This window comes from Carex rostrata, chromosome 5 (genome assembly GCF_964058835.1).
Source record: "Carex rostrata chromosome 5, lpCarRost1.2, whole genome shotgun sequence".
NCBI lineage: Eukaryota > Viridiplantae > Streptophyta > Magnoliopsida > Poales > Cyperaceae > Carex > Carex rostrata.
Window position 1 is genome coordinate 821,323 of NC_135922.1, and position 21,753 is coordinate 843,075.

General features: G+C 37.3%; 2 protein-coding genes across 5 annotated transcripts; both read right to left on the bottom strand.

Moving 5' to 3' along the window:
* Positions 1 to 5,857: 5,857 nt before the first annotated feature.
* Positions 5,858 to 12,326, bottom strand: LACS1 (AMP-dependent synthetase and ligase family protein). 4 transcript variants are annotated; one of them, XM_078302331.1, is made up of 20 exons: positions 12,181 to 12,326; positions 11,655 to 11,829; positions 11,491 to 11,554; positions 11,316 to 11,405; positions 11,144 to 11,200; positions 10,885 to 10,933; positions 10,706 to 10,779; positions 10,571 to 10,610; positions 10,172 to 10,266; positions 9,885 to 10,052; positions 9,612 to 9,722; positions 8,752 to 8,839; positions 8,435 to 8,501; positions 8,137 to 8,212; positions 7,663 to 7,780; positions 7,185 to 7,570; positions 6,859 to 7,041; positions 6,645 to 6,764; positions 6,270 to 6,342; positions 5,858 to 6,151 (listed from the first exon to the last, which is right to left on the bottom strand). In XM_078302331.1, the coding sequence occupies exons 1-19, from the start codon at positions 12,299 to 12,301 to the stop codon at positions 6,298 to 6,300; spliced, it is 2,127 nt and encodes a 708-aa protein (XP_078158457.1). In that variant the 5' UTR covers positions 12,302 to 12,326; the 3' UTR covers positions 5,858 to 6,151; positions 6,270 to 6,297. The 4 variants fall into 4 exon arrangements, with proteins under 4 accessions (XP_078158457.1, XP_078158456.1, XP_078158458.1 ...); XM_078302330.1 differs by having other exon boundaries at positions 5,858 to 6,159; XM_078302332.1 differs by having other exon boundaries at positions 6,102 to 6,142; positions 6,257 to 6,342.
* Positions 12,327 to 18,204: 5,878 nt separating this feature from the next.
* On the bottom strand, positions 18,205 to 19,914 carry LOC144554431 (uncharacterized). Its single transcript, XM_078302750.1, has one exon. The coding sequence runs from the start codon at positions 19,912 to 19,914 to the stop codon at positions 18,205 to 18,207; it is 1,710 nt and encodes a 569-aa protein (XP_078158876.1).
* Between the last annotated feature and the right edge of the window lie 1,839 nt (positions 19,915 to 21,753).

Genomic DNA, 21,753 nt, shown 5'->3' on the forward strand with positions numbered 1-21,753 from the left:
CAGGGTTGATCAGATCACAGCTCTATATGCTAGAGCTGCCGAGCTGGAGGAGGCCATGCAAGAGGCTTTAATCAAAATGAGCATGAAGGCAATTGGTAACCATCAACCACAGCCATGTGTCATGTGTGGGGACATGAGGCATTCTTACGAGTCTTGCCCATTGGCGAAATGGGATGAGGAACCCGAGCAGGTCAACTATCTAAGCAACTACAATCGCAATTTTTACAACACTGCACCATTCGACAACTCAAACAACTGCTCATTCTAATCCGATCCACCCGAGCCATACATTGATCCCGTTGTGAGCAACTTCACACATGAGCAAGGGAAGATGAACCAAATGATGTGGGAGCAAATGCAATCAATGGCAACTCAAATGGCCGCCCAAAGTAAATTGTTGGAGCAACTGAGTCACATCGTCACCTCGAGCCAACCTCAACCTGGAAAGCTGCCCGCACAGCCAGAACCAAACCCCAGAGGAGAAACTAAGGCGATCACACTGAGGAGTGGGACCCAGTACGATGAACCAGCCTTCCCAACTGATCAGATCCCAACTGATGCGACCCGCACCACCACCATGCGACCCGTATCAAAAGAGTCTGACAAAGAGAAAGGGAAAGGGGTTGAGAAACCTGCACCTTACAGACCACCGGTACCCTTTCCCCGACGATTAGCTGAACCAAAAGCATGCTGCACAATCAACATGGAGGATCAATTGGCTAAGGGACAACTTCGCGAGGGATACGGGAGCTCAATTAAAAATTACCCTGATTATTTATCTGAGCTGCAGGTTAAAACAAGCGAGTTGGAATCAGTGTATGGAGCAGATGTGAAAGCGGCTGACCTGGGAGAACTTGGATGCGACCCGCATCAACCTCATGCGAGTCGCATGCCATGGTCTGAAGGCCTTGAAGCTGGTCGAAGCGAGTCGGATGGAGCAGACGCAAGGTCAGAATGCGAGTCGAGTCCACCCGATGTGACCCGCTTAGACCATGATGCGACCCGCGTCAAGGACCAGACAGAGAAACCCACTCCTGAACTCAAGCCTCTTCCAGTAAACTTCAGGTATGAGTTCCTAGATCCAGATAAAAGTTGTCCTGTGATCTTAAATGCAGATCTCAACCCTGATCGTACTGCCACACTCTTGGGAAAATTGAAAGCTCTCATAAGCGCGATCGGGTGCTCGATCAAAGACTTGAAAGATGTGGGGTGGATTTTCCTTTTGCAAGTGTTTGAGAACACGACGCTCCACTCAGATTTTCTCCCGTATTGCACCGCTGGACACTTTGAGGACTTCCAAACTCAGCAAAATGTGATCGCGAACTTTATCGAGAAGCTGATGGGCACGAACCCAGCCACATGCATGCACAAGACCTTACCAGCGGATGATCACAGACACACGGATCATGCAGACCATCATACGGGCCATGCACAACCAACCTGGTCGATGCATTATGTTCCTTGGTATGTTAGAAAGAAAAAACCACCCGACCCTTATGAGGATAGAATGGTGTATCCCTCCAACACATTCGACACGGCGCTCCACCAAAAACCACCCGATCCACCTCCCACCAATCAGTGAGGCGCCCCCGCCTCACCCTTCACTCCATGTCTGGTTAGTTTCCATATTTTCTTCTATTTACTTTTTCTTGTGTGAATTCAAGCATTGAGGACAATGCTTCATTCAAGCTTGGGGGGGTGAATAGAAGAAAACTGTATCTGCATTTAGGTCACGTTTATTTTTCCAAAATTTGCATTTTTAGGTGATAAATTTGTGTGATTGCTTGGGTTAAGGACTTGTTTGAACCATTTTGGTTGTGATTTGGATGACTTTGAAAAATTAGAACTAACCTCATAATTGATCAAAGAACTGATTAGGAATGGATGTTTTGAGAACTTGAAAGGATGAAAACTTGAATTGTATCAAAAATCAATTTTTGAAACTGAACTGTGTCTTTTAAATAGGGAAATGGGGATTTTAAATAAAGATAGATTTGGATATTCATTGGTATGAATGAATACCAATGGATGTGTGTATTCATGGTATGTGCAAAAGAAAAAGAATAAAAAAATAAAAAGATGGAGAAAATAAGAGTACTGGCAATAAGTCCTATTGGGCGCCTTTGAGCTCGTCTCCCAAATTTAAAAAAAAAAAAAAAGAAAGAAAGAAAGGATGGAGAAAATAAGAGTACTGGCAATAAGTCCTATTGGGCGCCTTTGAGCTCGTCTCCCAAATTTAGAAAAGAAAAATAACTTTTGCATTTATCAACACACGAAGTCCGCGACTTGCTAACCTAAGCTTGTTCTAAGCTTGGGGGAGAAAAAGGGAAAATCTCCACAAATGAGAGCTTGATTTTAGTAAAAGAATGATAGATTGATCAATTCGAGTATTTAGCTTTGCAAGTATTAAAACATTCTAGAACTTGAAGTTTGATTAGTCAATTTGTGGGGTGAATCAAATTTGATCAAGTCCAAATCATACCATAAAGATTCTCGAGGTTCTTGATTTAAGCAACTCATGTAAATTTTCACATTTAGAAACTTAACTTGCATTTAGAGTCCAACCCGGTGACAAGGAACAGATCTTTGCTTGAGGACAAGCAAGAGTTCAGCTTGGGGGAATTTGATATCTCCATATTTGATCTATTGTTCCGACCAATTCTTGTACCAAAATCTGCGTTTTAAACCACCAAATCGCGTATTTTACATTGAATATCCATAGAATGTGGTACTGCTGCGATTTCATTCTTATGTTGCAGAAAACGGGCGAAATCAGGGAAGTTACTGAATTCTGAGACATCTGATGCGACCCTCATCACATCTGACGCGACCCTCCTCACATCTGACGCGACCCTCATCAGAGTCGATGCGGGTAGCATCAGGGTCGATGCGGGTAGCATCAGACCTGACGCTGGTCGCATCGCGAGCTTCCAGAGCAGACAGCAAAGGCCCAATAAAGGCCCAGAATTGAAGCACCCGTTTTAAAAAGCCTATAAATAGACCACCTCTGTCACCAGAGAGAGAGTTCCGAAATTTGAAGATTCAAAGCCTCAAGAATTGGAGTGTTGATCAAGAAAGAGAGAAAGGAGGGAAGATCCTTGCAAGATTGCTTCAATTGGTTCTATCATGATCCTATCTCTTCTCTCTTCTTTTATGATGTTGTTTGAGTAGATCCTTCTTTGTTTCTAGGGTTGATGTACTCTAAAGCTTTGATTGTGTGTATTTCACTTGAATTTGAGTTGTTCTTGTGATCAATTGATTGTGTATCTTTCTTTTAAAGCTTGATTGAGATTGTGTGATTGCATTTTGTTGACTATTGTTGAATGAATCTTTCATCTCTTCTAATATCTTGATCTAGATCTTTCTTGCAATTTAATCAAGCACTTGAGGTAGATTAGAAATCTGAAAAGATAGATCAATTGAACCGAAAGGTGAGATTTCCATTTATTGAGAGATAGTGGATACCTTTAGCAAACCGATCAATTGACTTAGATTGAATACAAATAAACGAGAGTTGAAAGTTATAGATCTAAGAAGGTGAAATTGCAATTCCCTACTAGGTTACTGGTGCTAATAAACGAGAGTTGAGGCTCAGGAATCGTGGGTAGGGTCAGTAGAACCTTGCACAATCGAATAACTCAGAAACAGGTGAAATGCTGCATTCACTCGATGGCCATGCGAGTCGCATGGGAGACCATGCGGGTCGCATCACTAGGGTCGCATCAGAGATGATGCGAGTCGAGTGAAGGTCCAGAGAGGCAAAGCTGAGGATGAAATCTGAAACCCTGGAAACATCCTTTTAAACTTGACTGAAACAAACATTTACTTTCTTTTGCAATCTTTTGTTATTGAATTGAGAAATTGAAACGAATTCAAACCAAACATTTTACACTTCTAGTACTTAACTCGGATTTGTAGAAATTTAGAATCGAATTAAACCGTCCCTGAGGATCGATACCTTATTATGCTATACGGATAGGGTTGTGCACTTGCAACCTTAGACGAGAGTAGATTCAAGGTTTAAACTGGTACAACTTGTTGTACCTGAGACTTTGTAGCATACCTTTGTAAGCGAACAAGCACCCTAGTTCTACTCATATATATATATATATATATATATATATATATATATATATATATATATATATATATATATATATATATATATATAGGATTTGGCTAATATGCTATGGGTAGCTAAGAGGTCTCCCGTGCTACGGCTCAATATTTGACTTTTCAAAATCCTAACGGTGGATCTGAACCGTTCATCTGTTCTCCATATTAATATATGCTTGGAGACCAAATTTTACATTTTTTTGGAAATTTTTTACTATTTTTTTAGATTTATTGAATATCGCTATTTTTTATGGTCCAGATTTGTCTGAAAAACAGCGATTTTCAATAAATCTAAAAAAATAGTAAAAAATTTCCAAAAAATGTAAAATTTGGTCTCCAAGCACATATTAATATGGAGAACAAGATGAACGGTTCGGATCGACCGTTAAAATTTTGAAAAGTCGAATATTGAGCCGTAGCACGGGAGGCCTCTTAGCTACCCATAGCACCGTAGCCAAGTCCATATATATATATGTATGTATGTATAGTTGACTAGTAATCACAACCTAACTTTCAAAGTAACAAACGAGAATCATGTTTTCTTCTTTAAATTAATAAGATAATAAATCATGACAGACCAAACAACAACAAAAAATTTGCAAGTCATGCTTGTACCAGTATCATTCTCTTGCCTAATGTATATTAATTACGTTCTTAATTAGATGAATCAGTAATCAAATATTGTACCCTGGAGCAAAATAAAGTGCTTTTTTGAGATAATGAGCATCATCAGTTTGGTTTGATATCAGAAGTTGAAAGAGGGTTGAACTCTATGTTACCCCGATACGCTAGTTTAGGCCCCGTACCCGTATCACACACGTATCGGATACGGATACGCACCCGATACACACCCAATACTGCTCCGATACGCCAGCTGGCGTATCAGCTTACGTGGCGTATCCTTACTCAGCCGATACGGTCTCCGATACTCCGTTGACACTCACAGATACGGCTGGATACTCTCAGATACGGCAGGATACGGCTACAAATACGGGAGATCCTGCGCCAGCTCTCGTGGACTGCGCGCCGCGCCTGTGGACCGCGACTGTAGACCACGCGCCGAGACAGTGGACCGCGCCTGTGGACCGCGAAAATCTCTTTTTTTTTCTGCTTGAAGCGGGATTCGATCTTGGATCTTCCCCTTTGGTGTCAAAATTCTTAGCCACTACACTAGAGTATGCTATGTGATAGTTTTAGATAAATATAATATTTAAGTTATACTTAGATTAAATCTTTATTTTTTCTACAAATTTGATTTAAATTATGATTATCTAAATATAATATATAGGAAAAATTTCCAATGTACCCATAAGATAATAAAATATATATATATATATAATAGACATATCGTATCCTAGATTTTTTAAGATTGCCGTATCGCCGTATCCGTATCCATGCAACATAGGTTGAACTAGGAGCCATTACTACAGAGTGCTGGACTGAATTGTTAAATTTGGAAAATAATAATAATAATAATAATAATAATAATAATAATAATAATAATAATAATAATAATAATAATAATAATAATAATAATAATAATAATAATAATAATAATAATAATAATAATAATAATAATAATAATAATAATAATAATAATCAAAATAATCAAAATAATAAATTGTTAATTGTCTGATTTTAAATCAAATAACTCAAGGGACAAATAAGAAAGGTTTGTGAGAGTTACAAGTTAAATAAGATAAATTGAAACATTTAAGGGTACATATATAAGACACGAAAGAGTTCTTAATTGGAGGTTACATAAAAAAATCATACCTAAGCAGGGTAATAAGACAATAAATAATGACAGATCAAACAACAAAATAATTTACACAGGAGCGCCTAAATGTTCGACTTAATTCTACAAACATAAAACAAGGAACAACATATGATATATGAATTAATACACCAATATAATATATAATACATGAAAACCCTCCACTTAATTAGGACCAGAATTATCTTCATCTTACAGTCCGTATATAATATTTGCACACCTCCAACTTCTCAGGAGCATGATATATTTCTTGCATATCTGAAAATCTAAAATTGATTGAGAATTTCATTCAAACAAGTTAATTATACTCGTTGTTTTTATCAGGTCAACTTAAACTAAATTTTGAAAGAAGAACAACAGTACAGTATATACACACCTTGCTTGAAGGTACAAAATGTGATTTCTTAATATTTCCTCTCTAGCCCTTGGTAAAGTTTGTCAATCTCCACCTTCACATTAATTATAACATCAAATTTCAATTAACGTATCACAAATTCAAGGCAGCTGAGTCACAGAGGGGGAGTAAGAGAGAGACAGAGAGATAAAAAAGTTTAACATAAACCAGCCTACATTTTGACCTTAGTTGTACAATTAGTCACCAACTAAAGCCCAAAAAGACAAATGCCAAACAATAAATTAAAATGAGATTGGATCATGAGAAGTGCCAATATTTTACGATCATTTTTTTTATTTTTTTATTTTCGCAATTGCCCGGTTGTTGTTTGTTTATTTACTTTGTGTGAGTTAATACCTGGTAGTATTTAAGCATTTGGGATCGCTTCTTTTTCATTGTTGGTGTGACCAAATCTCTTTCTATGTCAAAAGGCACCGGTTCCACCACAACTCCTCTTATCATCTCAAATCCTTGCAGCTACAATTGAATCAGTGCCAGGGATTATTACCATTATCAGTTATCAGTTAACTTGGAAGGAAAAACAAAAAAACAAAAACAAAAACAAAAGTACCTTATTCTTGTCAGCAATAGCTCTCAACTCCTGAAGAATGTAACTTTTGAAATCATGAAGAGCGCAGATTTGGAGGAAATCACCCTTGTGGCCATTTTTCTCAGCCCATTTCATCGTGTTGCCTTCATGCGGTGCAACCACTGCTATCAACATTGATCTATAACTATCCCCATATACCCATGTCTGACAACCCCAAAAAGTGTTTATAGTTAGTAAGTAATGCTGTAATGGTCGCATGCACTGTCTATTGACCACTGTTTTGAAGTAACCTCTTAAAAATGATAAACCTTTCCTTATTTAAAAAATTAAAAGTAACTTGTGCTTACATCTTCAAGAATGGAACAAAAGCCATAAACTTTCTCCAAATACTCAGCTGCTACATACTCGCCTTGAGATAATTTAAATATATTTTTCTTTCTGTCAATTATCTTAAGCACTCCATCTGACCTCATCTCTCCTATATCCCCTGTGTGAAACCAGCCATTGATGATGACCTGATTGGTCAAGTCGGGATCCTTATAGTAGCCAGTGAAGAGGGTTTTCCCTCTGACACATATTTCACCACGCGAGGGCTTCCCCAGAGGATCGTAGCCCATCTCCGGCACTTCCTCCAGCCGTAGCTCGGTGTAGGTTGCAGCTACTCCCACTGTCCCTAGAAGTGACATGTCATCTGGGTACCCTATCGTGCTCACCCCGCATGTCTCTGTCATCCCTGTCCCACCATGAGGTACATAATAGCCTTTATTAGAGATTGATTCCACAAATTAAGGAGGGAAAAAATGATGATTCAAAATTAGATAATACCATAGCCTTGACAAAAGTGGGCACAGCCGGTGACACGAAGAAATTCCTCGATATCATTACTTAATGGGGCGCCACCTGATATCAGGAGCCGAATACGACCTCCAAGTCTTGCTTTTACCTGAAATTTTCATAATTACTATCATAGAGATAATTTTCTTGTTTACTCTCACAAAATCCTAAATATCAATGTATAACCTACAAGTTGAGAATTGTCTCTCTGTAACCTGTAAACCAAGAAATGTACAGATCAACTCCAACTACCCAATTTTTTTTTAACATAAATTAATCCAAAAGGAGGATGATACTTTTGGATTTCTCATTTTTGCATAAATGTACATGATACTCTTCTATTGTTCAGGGTACTAAGCCGAAATATCCCTACAACATGTGAGATGGTTTCTAGATCATATCTAGTTATTGAGTTATTATATTACTCTTTGGGGGGCATGGGATTGTAGAGAGCAAGAAGCGTACCTTACGGAAGGCTAGGAAATCGGCAAAAGGTGAAGCTTTGTTTTGTGCAAATCCAGATCTCATCCATGAAAGTTTGCTTCAATAATGATAGTTAGAATTAGAGAATTGCAAAACTGTTGAAGTACTCATTTGCTAATTTTCTTACATGAGCTTCTAAGGACACCCTTTCATCTGTAACCTTGGGTCATATGACATAAATAAAAAATAAAAAAGGAATGACGTAATAAACGGAAAATTATTGTTTGAATAAAGGGTACAAGGTTACATATAGAAATAATAACTAATATGGGTAACTTACTGGTTATACAAAGCATTAAAAATCATCCTTCTCAATGGTCGTAGTTCTGACAATGCCTTCAGTATACCTATTTTCCATATAAAATTATAAAAAGTTGCCAAAAGTTTATACTGCATATGGTCCTTCAAAGCATCTTAAATTATACTACACCAACAAGTGCAAATATAAAATATCCCCATTTTCATCACTATTTCTATCTTTTTTTTTTGAGGAGATCACTATTTATATCCGATATGGTTGAAAAAGGATAATTTTTCTTGTATTTAGAGGCTTTGCAAGTGTGGAGACAAGGTTTTGTTAATAATAAAAAAATGTACCTTCATGAATTCTCTCAAAAACTCGAGGGACCCCAACAAAAAGTGTTGGCTTTAGTTCCATTAGATCATCCCTCAAGGCATTTAGATCCTAAACATTGTGGAAAATTAAAATAATAAAATTTATTTGTCTGATTGCATTGAGTAGCTCTTTTGAGCACACAATCGAAATGGGTCCATAAGCATTTAGTGCCGAGTCAGTTCTTGTTTGGCCATGATCAGATCCCTAGGCCTGGGTATCGATACTACTACGAAGAAGGCATTATTTTAGCTAAAATGTTCATATATATCAAGCACCACTTTTACATGAGCATGAGATTGAATAATAACTAGGAATATATAGGAGAGCAGTGTTTTAAAATGCGGCCACATGGGCCGCATATGCGTATGCGGTTGGTAGCCGTGCTCAGAATGCCTATGCGGTTTTTCCATGTGGTTTTGACCATGCGGCCGCATATGCGATTCGAATATGCGGTCATGCGGATTAAAAATGCAGCCATGCGGTCCGAATATGCGGCCATGCGGTCTGAATATGGGGTCATGCGGACTAAAATATGCGGCCATGCAGTCTTCCCATGCGGTTTTGATAATTTTATTATATTTTAATTAAAATTTATATTAAAAAAGTCAAAAAATTATTGTTGGTTATGTTATTATGTGAAAATAAATTCAAATATATGAATATGAATATATATATATATATATATATATGTGTGTGTGTGTGTGTGTGTGAATTTTTATTTTAAAATCCACATATATAAATCCGCATGAAAATCCGCATATGCGGTATGCAATAGCCTTCCGCATGCATGAACAAAACCGCATTTTAAAACACTGTAGGAGAGATGTAAATTGCAAATTACCCCTTGGTAATAGCCAACAGAAGCACCCTTGTGGAAGAAGTATTCTTCAATCACTCGGTCAAGGATGTGTGCCAGGGGCAGAAATGATAGAAACACATCATCCACTGTCATCTGAAATTTGTTTAAAAGTTATGTCAAGTTTAAATAGCATTAGGTACAACTAAAAACTGTACCAGGTCTTACCATAGACTTTGGTACCAATTCCTACCCATCATAAAAAAACTGTATGTACCAGTCATGTCAGTACCAGTACCCAGATAACAGCAAGAGTACCTTATCTTCAAAAAGGTCCATGTAGAGATCAACCCCTTGCACATATGTGGCCAGGGCTTCATGAGTTATCATCACGCCTTTAGGTGTACCACTTGTGCCACTTGTATACATTATTGTGCATAAGTCATTAGGTTTTGGAGAACATGGCTCTGATGGATGCTCTTTTCCCTGTAACCACAAAAAAAACATTTAATAAGTTCATCAATTAAGACCCCTTACAATATAATTATAATATGTACTTAATTTATAATGATAATTTAGATAAAAAGAAGAAGCATATATGCAACCATTTTAAGTAACTCATTCCATGAGTATAGATTCAAGCCCTCTTTACTGCCATCTTCTACATCACCTCTTGTTGCTGAACCAAATGATACAATTGCTGTTGTGATGATGTAAGAAAGGTGAAAGTTAGTTTTTACTAAATCAAAGGAAAATAAGAGTTGATATTAATTAAACAGGTCTGACTGCTAGTCTCACAATTATAACCGTCTTTCTTCTTTTGCACTTTTAAAGGTTTACTTGTATTAGTATTCTACATTTAAGTTAAAATTGGATTAAAATGGAGGTAACATGTACTTCTTAGAGCTAACAGTGGCTTAATCTAGTTAAGTTTGTTCAAACTTATGAATGTTATTAGAGAAAAATATGTATAGAATCTCAGTTCAACAAGAAGAAGAACACACCTCTGAGCCTCTGAGCACATGCACAATCAGAGAACAGTATCTGCACAAAAAGAAATGCAATTCCTGTTCTTTTAAATACCTAATTTTTTTCTCTTCAAACAAAGTAAAATCATTTATGCATTTTTTTGGACTTACGTTGAGTTTCTTCTCATGTACAAAAACTATATCAATTTCGGCATGGTCTACTATGAAATCGATAGCACCAGCACCTAAAATTAAAAAAAATAACAATTAAAGGACAAATAAAAAAATAGTACATGTATTTTAAACTGAAGTATAGACATAGTATTTGTATCAAATTGCTGTTGGCGTACCTAAAGTGTCATATAGCGGTACGCATATGAGGTTGAACCCGTTACAAGCCTGTTATTTTGACAAGTCAGTAAGGAATTATTTTGTGGTCCCTAAAAGTGACCAAAAATCACATTATGTACACTTTTTATGCGCTGTAAATGTTGTCAGTGTTGCTGTATGTTACGTTTTTATAAGGAGTAAGCACAAATTATTTAAGTGAATAATTTAATATTATTTGTGTGCTTGTCTGTAATTAAAAAAGAAACCATTAAAGAGTACCTGCATTGCTATCACCCATTGAGGGCAATTAGTACCATAAATCCCTATGCGTGACCCCTACAGTAGAAGGAAAAATAATATAGAAGAATTTAATTGGTAGAAAAATCAAATTATTCATGTAAAGAATAAAATTAGATCCAGAAATTTATTGACAAGTAATTAATTCTATTACGGGTTGAACACCGAGCTGCCGCAAAGCAGAGCCAATTTGCAACACTTCCTCATACACCTCCTTGTATGATTTCCATATGTAGGGACCTGCCTGTGAAATTCACCACAACTTATTGAGAATAATTAAACTAGAGAAAATCTGTTATTGTTAGATTTTAATTAAATTTTTATTATACTTTTCCTTGAATAAATTCACGCCATCCGAGCATCCTATTTCCTGAATATTTCTCCGCTGCAACCCTAAAATAAAATTTAGAAAATTAAACAATCAAGTAGAAAAAAATGATAAAAACCATAATAAATAATGCAATATGTACACTGACAAGCACACAGACAGTACCTGAAACAATCCCAAGATGTTGTCATGTCGGGTTCTAATGGCGGGAAACCATCCTTTGCTAATGCATTTCGGTAAACGGGTCCTACTGATGGGTTTCCATCCTTACCGGGTCTACCCTCTTCTACTTCCACTGTATATAACTTCTCCATGTTTGCTTTCTTTTCAATTTCAATCCCTAGTCAGTCATAAAACAAACAAATTAATAAAAATAATTAAGGTAAAAAAATTACAAATAAAATAGGGGACATTTGATTTAACCACCTTTTGGTTGTTGCCACAGAAAGCTAGTATATCAGCTAGCAATGACGGTTGGTATCTAGAATTATATTATTTTCTCATTTTCTTTTTAATTCATATTTCAGGCTTAATTTTTAGACAAGAGTTAGTGTGACAAATTAATTAAGACTAATGATGAAAGTTGTAATATAATTAAGAAAAGTTTCAGGGGCACATTTACTATATATAATTGATCCCAAATAGTGAAAAATAGTGGGTAAAATTAATATAAAATATCATATCATCATACTAAGAGGAGGATAGTTGCCCGATGGTTCCTTTTTGAAATAAACAACAGCTGGCCGGTTCCGGTAAGGTTTTCGGAATGATACAAGATTATTGGGTGTTGTGGGAGACCATGCTATTTTCATTTTGGCAAAGATTATTTGAATAACAAATTAATTAAAGTAGTAAATTAACTTGGTTTGTAGCTAGAGAGATACTTAAGGCTAAGCAGTTGCTTAAAGTAGAGAAATTCATAATTAAACAGCAGTTTAATTAAGCGGGTCATGCGGGAATTGTGAGGTACCAGAGCAGAATACATGCATGCATGCATGAAGTGATTGAAATTAGAATACTGATTGCATTGCGTGTGGACTTGAGACCCAAAATGATTTGTGTGTTCGTAAATTGTAATGCCTGAAGCAATTAATTAGGCATGAAATGCATGCATCATAAATTAGTTAGTTTAATTATTTTCCTTTTGATTAATTTAATTAATTAGTACCAAATTAAAACTAGTAAGTAGTAACTGAGAGAAGGAGGGGAGAATTAGAGATCGATCTTACAAAGAGATGGAGGTGGAGATGGAGATGGAGATGGAGATGGCGATTGAGTAGTGCATGTGGTGGAAATTAAGGTTGAGGTGCAATTTGTAGTAGCGGAAGGCGTACGTCTCGATCGAGAGAGGTGAGAGAGGTGAGTATTAGGTGAGAGGTGAGAACAAGGGCGTTGGAGAAGTACATACCATTAAATGCGGAGAGAGAGATAAGAAATGCAATGCATTATGCATGCAATTCATAGTCCATGAAGAAGGAAAGAGAGACAGAGAGAGAGATGGCGCCAAAATCTGTTGGCCGGGGTTACGTTGTTTCCGGTACAGTTTCCGTACCATTCAGCGTCAAATAAAAAATCAACATTTTTTTACTTTTACATAATTAATTGCATTGCTACAATATATATATAGATTGTAAGTACTGTTAATTAATTATATATATATATACTTTCATCATTATTGTCCAAATTAATTATAGATAGATCGATCGAGGTGCATGGACAGCATATATACTTATAACTTAATTATTTCTTTGATACGTTAAGATACGTGCGATAGATTCAATTAATTAAATGAAACATGCATGAAAATATATAGTAAGGCAACGGATACCACATTTTGTTTATTTACAGTTGCGTATGACGGAAATAGAAGAAAAACTAATTATTAATTGCCGAATTTTTTATTAATAGAAATAAAATAAATTAAATATCGAAAAAGAATAATACTTTTGAATTTTTGCGAAAACTAGGTAGATCGGGTCTTCAGAACCCGTCCCTTAATATCCGATTACGCGATGGTGTTTAGCGAAATTAAAAAAAAAAGCCGGACGGGTTAAGGAATCCCGTCCCGACCCAAAAAAAAAAAATCTGGACTGGGTAAGAGGGCCCGTCCCGACCCAAAAAAAAAAAAATGCTGGACGGGTTAAGAGGTCCCGTCCCGACCCAAAAAAAAAAAAAAAAAATCTGGACGGGGTAAGAGGGCCCGTCCCGACCCAAAAAAAAAATAAAGCTTGGACGGGTTAAGAGGACCCGTCCCACAGCTGTTTTATCTCCCTCACGCTGTCTCTCTGTTGGTGTCTCCCGTCTCCCCTCCGCACGCAGTAAAAAAAGGAGACAGCGAACGAAGGCGACCCCGATCCGGAGGTGATCTGTAGGACGGATTGAGACAACCCGTCCGGCTTGGTTAATTTCGCCCCCCCCATCAAACCCGCTCCTTCAGGTTTTTTTTTTTCAATTTAATTAAAATCAATTAGTATAAAAGTATGTTAATTTTGTTAGTTTGTAATAATCTAGAAGTCAATAATACGATAAGTTAATCATAAAGCTTTGTTCATGAATTGAATGTTTATTTATATATCATTTTGTTGCCTTGAGTATTATTGCATTTGTGGATCATTTCGAGTTCATGACTGAAATTGTGAAACTCCATAATATAGATAATATATACTCTTAAAAGGTCACTGACCAAGGTAATTAGCAGGAACACTAATTACCGCTATAAGGTTAGTATGTGGATTAAAAGATGGTTAAGTTTTACAAACCACCTGACACGAGATGTCATTTTAATCACATAGATACATGTTCTAGGAACATGGTATTTGACAGACCCCGAATGAAACATTAAATAGAATTGTGTTCGTGTCATTTATGTTTTCATTCAGTGTCAAAGTTCTACAGTATGAGGTATTTATCGTTCCCACTAAGAAATATATATGAGTGAGTGTTATCTAACGCTGTCCGTAAAAAGCAGCCATAACGGTAGCATTTCCATATGTATAACTTAGCTGAGGAAGTGATAGTCTACCAAGAATACTACTTGTCCCTCGTATCTCTATACGAGCTATAGCATCACTGGGCCCCTTGATAGAGTTAGATTATCTGCATGCGGTATAATTACAAGAGTAATTATATTTGATAATCTACTCAAGATCAAGAAAAGATACAGTTACCAAGGATGACACACATCTACCTTGAAACTGATCTGATAGCTATGAGACAGAAGAACTGACACAAGTAAATTGTTTACTGGATCGTGATATTGTACAGTACAGCATCATCTGTGTAATTGGATGGTCATGATGTGTTGCCAAATGCCACCCATGACTAACAGAAGTTAAAACAGTTTTAACTCTGTTTACCAACATAACACAGATCCTATTGGGTCACACCATATAGGAGCTACTCGGAGAATCTTACTGATTAATTATAAATTGATTATAATTAATATTAAGATGGTTATAATTAATTATACGTGATATAATTAAATTATAAATGTCATTTAGAATGACAAGCAGAAACAACGGTTAATTTATAAAGGTACACGTTACGTTGTATAAAAGTTACCGAACAATAACCGAAAAGAAATATAATTGTACATGACAATTATATATATATGATTTGGAATTTTAATTGTTAATTATGGGTTTGAATTATGGATTTAAAAGCCCAAAATAATCAAATCCTTAATTAAAATTAAAGGCCCAAAGTCAAAGCCCAACACTATTCATGCCTTAATGGGCCAAGGGCAAAATGGTCTTTTTCCCTTGGTGCCGACTTCCCATGTGTTGACATGTGTCATGTGAGGTGGCAAGGGTATTTTGGTCATTTCACATGATAAAAGGATGAGGTGTCAAGGGCTTTTGGTAAATAGATTTGTTTTGAGGGGTATTTTGGTCTTTTGCAAACCTCCTCAAAAGTCTATAAATAGAGGGGTAGGGGTAGAGAGAAAGACTCACTAATTCACGTGTTAATCTGATTACTTCGTTAATCGGTTTTTCTCTCTTCCTTGATTTCGGTTATTTCGAGATTAGGAAATAATATATTTTGTGTAATCCTGCGGTTTAGATTTTAAGCAAAACCGAGTTACTTCGGGACACAAATATATGTATTTCATCATTTTCTCGGTGAATAGTGTTTCTACAGAATTCCGCGGTTTACGGTATTTCTGGCAGAATTAAATCGCTCTCCGGTTAGTCCTGGTGGATAACCAATAGAGGTATCACACGTGTGATACTGCGAGTCGATTCCATCCCTGGTGAGGCTCTACTCGCTCGGTCTGCATTCCAACTGAGATTTGGAATCAAGGTATAAATTGTTATATTAATCTATTTAATTTGTAAATAGATTTAATGCTTTAGAAAATCAATTATGGAGTAGATCTGTAAATGAATTAAATGAGGTTTTGATGCCGAAGGAATAGTGAAGGTGGACCGCCTTGGAAGGTTTCCTGACATACCTCGTTTAATTTTTAGCTTAACTTAATCGTAAAATTTTTGTTTTACACACTTCCGCTGTTAAGCTAAACTAATGGGTTTGAACCGTTCCAATAAGACCCAATGTGGGACTAGTAAATTGGTCTAATGTGCACCAGAATTACGTAAATGAGGCATCTAATCCAGGAGACCACTTGGTTGTTCCAACCGGGTATTGGAGTCATTACGACATATTGCCATATCGAAGTTGGTTCCAGGAAAATGGCATGTTCAATATCTTCTTAGGAAAGCGGTGCATAGAGGGTCTTGATGATCCCATTCCAGAATACAGAGATGAGATTGGCGAAGTAGGGTACATTCCCGGTGCCCCGAAATCGACACGTGATGTAAGTTTTATAAATTATAAAAATTTATGAGATGTTATTATTCTTTCAATGTACTTATCACTTTTTTTTATAGACATTACGAGGGATAAAGATAATATCAGCAGCTATGGGATTGACGAAATCGAGGGCACTCAAGAAAATAGGGAAATTTTTCTGAAAGCAAGTTGTGGCCTTCTCAGAGACAACGGTATGGATGCTAAATTGCAAAGTGTGTTGAGGGCGGCCGATCTTCCAGACAATATCGATGACATCTCAGACGGTGATAATCCAGAACACATCCCTGACTTGCCACAAGACATAAATCCCAACTATCATGAGAGATGGATAGAAACAAATGACGGATTAAATGAATATCTCAGAAGATTTCAAACTGGACCTAGTCAGGTTGATCTGGTAAGTATAAAAAAAATACTGTAATTAGTTGTCGATTATATTTATTAAGATAGCAAAATGTTAATTATAGGGAGCGGAGGATCATGGCACGTCCACACAAGGCAACACGGGATCTGACCAGGCCTATCAGGTAATTATTTAATACTCCACGAAATTACAAATAATCGTCGAGTTTGTTTATTACAATACTACATTATTTTTATAGAGAACGGATGACGCTGGGCAGTTCATGTCAGAGTTGTTAGACAGCTCGGTGTACCAGCAAGCCCCAGTTTATCACATAGGGCCTAGTGAGGTCCATCAGGTAATAATTTCATCACTTATGATGTTCAATTTTAATTATTTTTGTAATAGTTTATTGAATATTAAAATAATTATTGTAGGAATTAGAGGTTCCTATCACGCTCGCACAAGACAACACAGGACCTAGTCAGGTCTATCAGGTAATTTTATCTCTCTTGAAATAATTATTAAATAATTGTTTATTATGTTTCTTACAAATAATAAAATATTTATTACAGGGAGTTAATGTGTTTGTCAATTGGGACCAGACATACGATCAGGCCTATCATCAGGATGCGCAATACACGGGTGACACAGGACCTAGTCCGGTATATCAGGTAGTAATTTCAAAATTTTAAATTTTATTTAAATAGTAATCGATCATGTGTACTAAATACTAAAATGATTGTTGTAGGATTCGGATCATATTAGGCTGGCCCCGCTAGATGTTATTGGTGCAGAAGACAACACAGGACCTAGTCCGGTCGTTACGCCACGTACACAAGCAGTGAATCACTTTTTCCCGTCGTACAATAATGTTTACGTCAGGCGTAGGAGAGTGGACCAACAGGAAGCTAGACCTGAACAAAGATACCCACGACGAGAGCACCGAGCACCAGACTTGTTCACTTTTGACTAGGTATTTAAATGGACTGTAATAAATGGACTGTTGGATAAATGGACTATTGGATAAATGGACTGTTACTTTAATTTAGTTTTTGTTATTTGTATGAATGATACTTAGCTTCATGAATGCTACTTGAGAATATTTGTTTTTATTTTTATGTTTCTTTAAATGCCAAAATAGTTTTTTTAATGCAAATAAGGATTATTATGATGTAAACATGGATATATTACTTACAACATAGAAAAAAATTCAATGCATAATACAAACTACAAACATAATCTCCAATGACAAACCAAATAACAAAAATAAACTACTTAAAAAGAGTCTTGAACGTACGACTTCATCTTCGAATGTAACCAGAAGATGTTCCTGATTTAAAAGCATTAATTAGAATACACAATTTTTGGATAAGGAAAAAAAAATTAATCAATATTAAAATATTAAGAAATCTGTTGTATATATGTCAGACACAGAATGTCTAGCTTGTTGTTCCTGATTCCTATTGAAGGAAGCCTCTAAACAAATAACACAACAACAAGGTCATTAATATATTATGTACATACATTTCAAATGAGAATGACACAAAAATAATGCAACTAACCTGCTGCACGTCTGTCGGACGTCGAACGTCTAGCCTGGTGTCCCACTCTCCTCCCTTGCATTTCATCCATCGTCATGACTATACGAGCGTGCTTTCTCCTACCCTTCTTGATTTTGTTATTATCCGGAACAATAGTTAGACCGTCATAGCGAGGCCATTCACATTGGTTGGCATAGCCGTGAAATTGGCCACTCCAAGTCTCGGCAAGTGTCTTTGCGGAATACAAATGATTCACGAATATGTTGTGGTTGTATCTCCGTTCTCGACACACGGCAAGTACATGAGCACACGGTATACCGGTAAGCTGTGGTTTGAGACATGCACATTGTGCTATGTTTCCATTGCTTATGATGACCTTATACCGGAAAGTTTCTTTTTTATAAGTAAAATTTCCATCTCGTTCTTTGTAAACGACCCTCTCATCATTCACCTTGACCTCGTGTTCACCGTGCACACCGATTGGCATGGGATACATTTTCAGACACTTTTTGATTCTTTTAGCCAATAGCTTTTCAACTCGCTCTGACCAAAGTTGTTGACTAGCTAAGCGAGCCATTGCTTTCTCTTGTCTATCCCTAAACCACGCAAGACACTTGTAATATGTGTCTTCCACTAGTGCAACGACTGGTAGTTTCCGGCTAAATTTGAATACATTATTCAACGATTCAGATCCGTTAGTAGTCATAATTCCCCAACGAGCGCCGTTGTCCATACATTGATACACCTTCCATGGTTTAGGGATCTCATTATGATTGGTATCTTGATATTTACCGACATTATTTAAGTATGCAACTGCATCTGGATTTTTCTTTCGTAATATTTCAAATAACTCCTCAAACCTCCGTGGCTTCTTTTTGTTCACAAGTATTTTAAATAGGTCACAAAGTTTTCTATTGTGTACTTTTTTCATCAAATTCTCGGCAATGTGTTGTGAGCACAATCTGTGAATGCACTCACCACCATCCTCGTACCAACCACCGTATCTATCGGTGAATACTTTCTTGATTCCCATGTGCCGATCAGAAACAACGCACATGAACTTATTACCAATTACCTCCAGACGAAACCACCTCATGAACCATCCCCATGTCTGGAAACTCTCTTCCCCGATTAATGCAAAAGCCAGAGGAAGCAACTGGTTCTCAGCATCGTAACCGCAAGCTATCAGCAATCTCCCTTGATACCTACCAGAAAGGAAGCATGCATCAATACTAATGATTGGCCTGAGATGAGGCACTGCAGCAATGCACGGACCATAAGCCCACGCAGCTGCCTTAAACAACCTTTCTGTTGGATCTCCTGTGGGTTCGTGCGCAACTCCGAATTTTGTTCCTGGATTGTCTTTTTTAATTGCTTCCAACAATGGAGTGAGAAGGTCGTAAGATTTTTCCCAACTACCGAATAGTTGTGCGATTGCCAGCTCTCGACCACGCCACAACTTATTATATTTGGGAATGATTCCCTTGTATTTTTTACGGACTAGCCCTTTAACGCTTTTAATGGTTAAGGCAACATTCTCCCTAATATCTTCTCGTATAACATCGGCGACAATTTTTGCAGTTAATTGTGCATGATCGGTACGAGAAGCATCGGCATGGCATGTATGTGGTCCTGAAATTGTTCTAATTTCCCACTTAGATGAAAATAATCCAGACTTAGCATACAAACGCCACGTACACCTGGTGTCCTTGCAATTGACTACCATGCTAGTTCTATTGCTCCCAGTAATTTTTACTTCAATATTCTTTTTGATGTGATAACTGTTTATTTTCAATTGTAGAGCCTCTTTTGAAGAGAACTCATTATACCTACAGCAAGTGTATCATGAACATGATTCGGCCTACTGAAGAAGTTGACATCTGCGGGTTGAAATGCTGAGGTGTCATTGAAGCTTGCCACAGGGTGACTTACACCGCGGTCACTTATGGGAAAATGTTCAGCCTGAACGTGTGGTGTTTGGTGTGATTGTGTTGAGGTATCATCCCGGACATCTCCTTCTGAATCAGCTTCATTATCCCAGTCGGCATCATCCTCACATGAGTCAGCGTCCTCTTCATCATCACTTTGCGGCACATCATCAAAATCAGTATTAGGATCAGCTGCCTCTGGTGGATCGATCCATGGGCTATTCTGATTATTGTATTATGTCTGAACAGACGGCGACAACTCGTTCATATTGGGATAAGGATGCAGATAAAGGTCTCGCCTCGGTGTTTGTTGTGTTGGATAGGGTTCGAAGAAACTGGGACCCGCATAGTTACCACTATATTGGGTTTGTTGAGGGTCTTGCCTCGGTGTTTGTTGTGTCTGATAGGGTTCGAAGAAATTGGGACCCGCATAGTTATCAGTATGTTGGGTCTGTCGAGGTTCTGGATTTGGTTCTGGTACCATACTATTAACAAATAACTGCGGTTGTATTTCACCGATGATTGGAACCAACTCAATGTATTGTTCACACAAAAGTATGCACAAAGTTTCAGTACAGCAAGCTGTACCTTTTAACCTTGATTACACTTTCGACTCAGATTGCAAGTGTACAATCCTAATCGCGTAGTATTATCAGGTATCGATCCACAGGGACGGTTGAAACTTAACTGGACTTTACTTAAATTAAATAAACTCTAGAAGTTACAAATGTGATTTTGGTGTTTTAAAAAGATTAATAATAATATTCAAAACAATAAATCTTTTTGGGGTTTTGTTTAATAAGAATAAAAAGGCGTTTTCAGGGTTCAGATTTCATTTCTGTCCAGCCCCGAGGCATACGGCCCGTACGGACCCCCGTACGGCCCGTAGAGGACCCCGAGTTAATGCTGCAGCTACTGTTTTCTGCGTTGGTGCTAATGTTTAGGGTTTCTATCGACCAGATCTAGATACCTAACCTCAACTTTCGCATTTTGGCCTAGTACCCGATTACCGGACTCAAATACTTCCCTCTTAGATGCGTTAAACCTCAACTTTCGCATTTTGGCCTAATTTATCTAAGTCACTTGTCGGTTTACTAAAAGTATCCAAGGACTTTCGCCTCAAGGAAAGTTTCACCTTTCGGGTACTCCTTGGTTTCACCCTACTTCATATACTTTATTCGGTTGGATTAAATGTCATAGACTTGGCTCCTAACACTTAGATGTGCGCATTCATCTAACGGGATGACTAATCCATTCAAGCAAGCACAAATAAAGCAATCAAAATATTACACAACAAGGTAAAAACAAAGTATTTAACACAAAATCCAAGTAGCATACAAACAAAACCAAACTAGAAACTACATCTTAGCCCTAGAAACTAAAAGAAAAGAAAGCAAATAAAACAAGTAAAGATAATGATAAGGGAGCTCATGGCAAAACTCGAAGAAGGAAGAAGATCCGTCGCAAAACTCTCGTTTTCCTCCTCTCTACTTGCTCTCCAAGCCGAGCCGTCGCTCCCAAACCCTAGGTTGATCCCCCCATGATGAGGAATGATCTCTCTCTCATGCCTCATTAATCTCTCCAAGAAGGATTCTATTTATTCCATGACCTAATCCCCCTTTTTCTGGTGTGTAATA

Excerpts from the sequence above, each read along its gene's own strand:
- LACS1 (XM_078302331.1), bottom strand. The coding sequence starts at position 12,301 with ATGAAAATAGCATGGTCTCCCACAACACCCAATAATCTTGTATCATTC. Across the intron at positions 11,830-12,180 it reads GGGCAACTATCCTCCTCTTA|GGATTGAAATTGAAAAGAAA; the intron begins GTATGATGATAT and ends ATGACTGACTAG. Across the intron at positions 10,267-10,570 it reads ATGTGCTCAGAGGCTCAGAG|CAATTGTATCATTTGGTTCA; the intron begins GTGTGTTCTTCT and ends TCATCACAACAG.
- LOC144554431 (XM_078302750.1), bottom strand. The coding sequence starts at position 19,914 with ATGGTAGTCAATTGCAAGGACACCAGGTGTACGTGGCGTTTGTATGCT.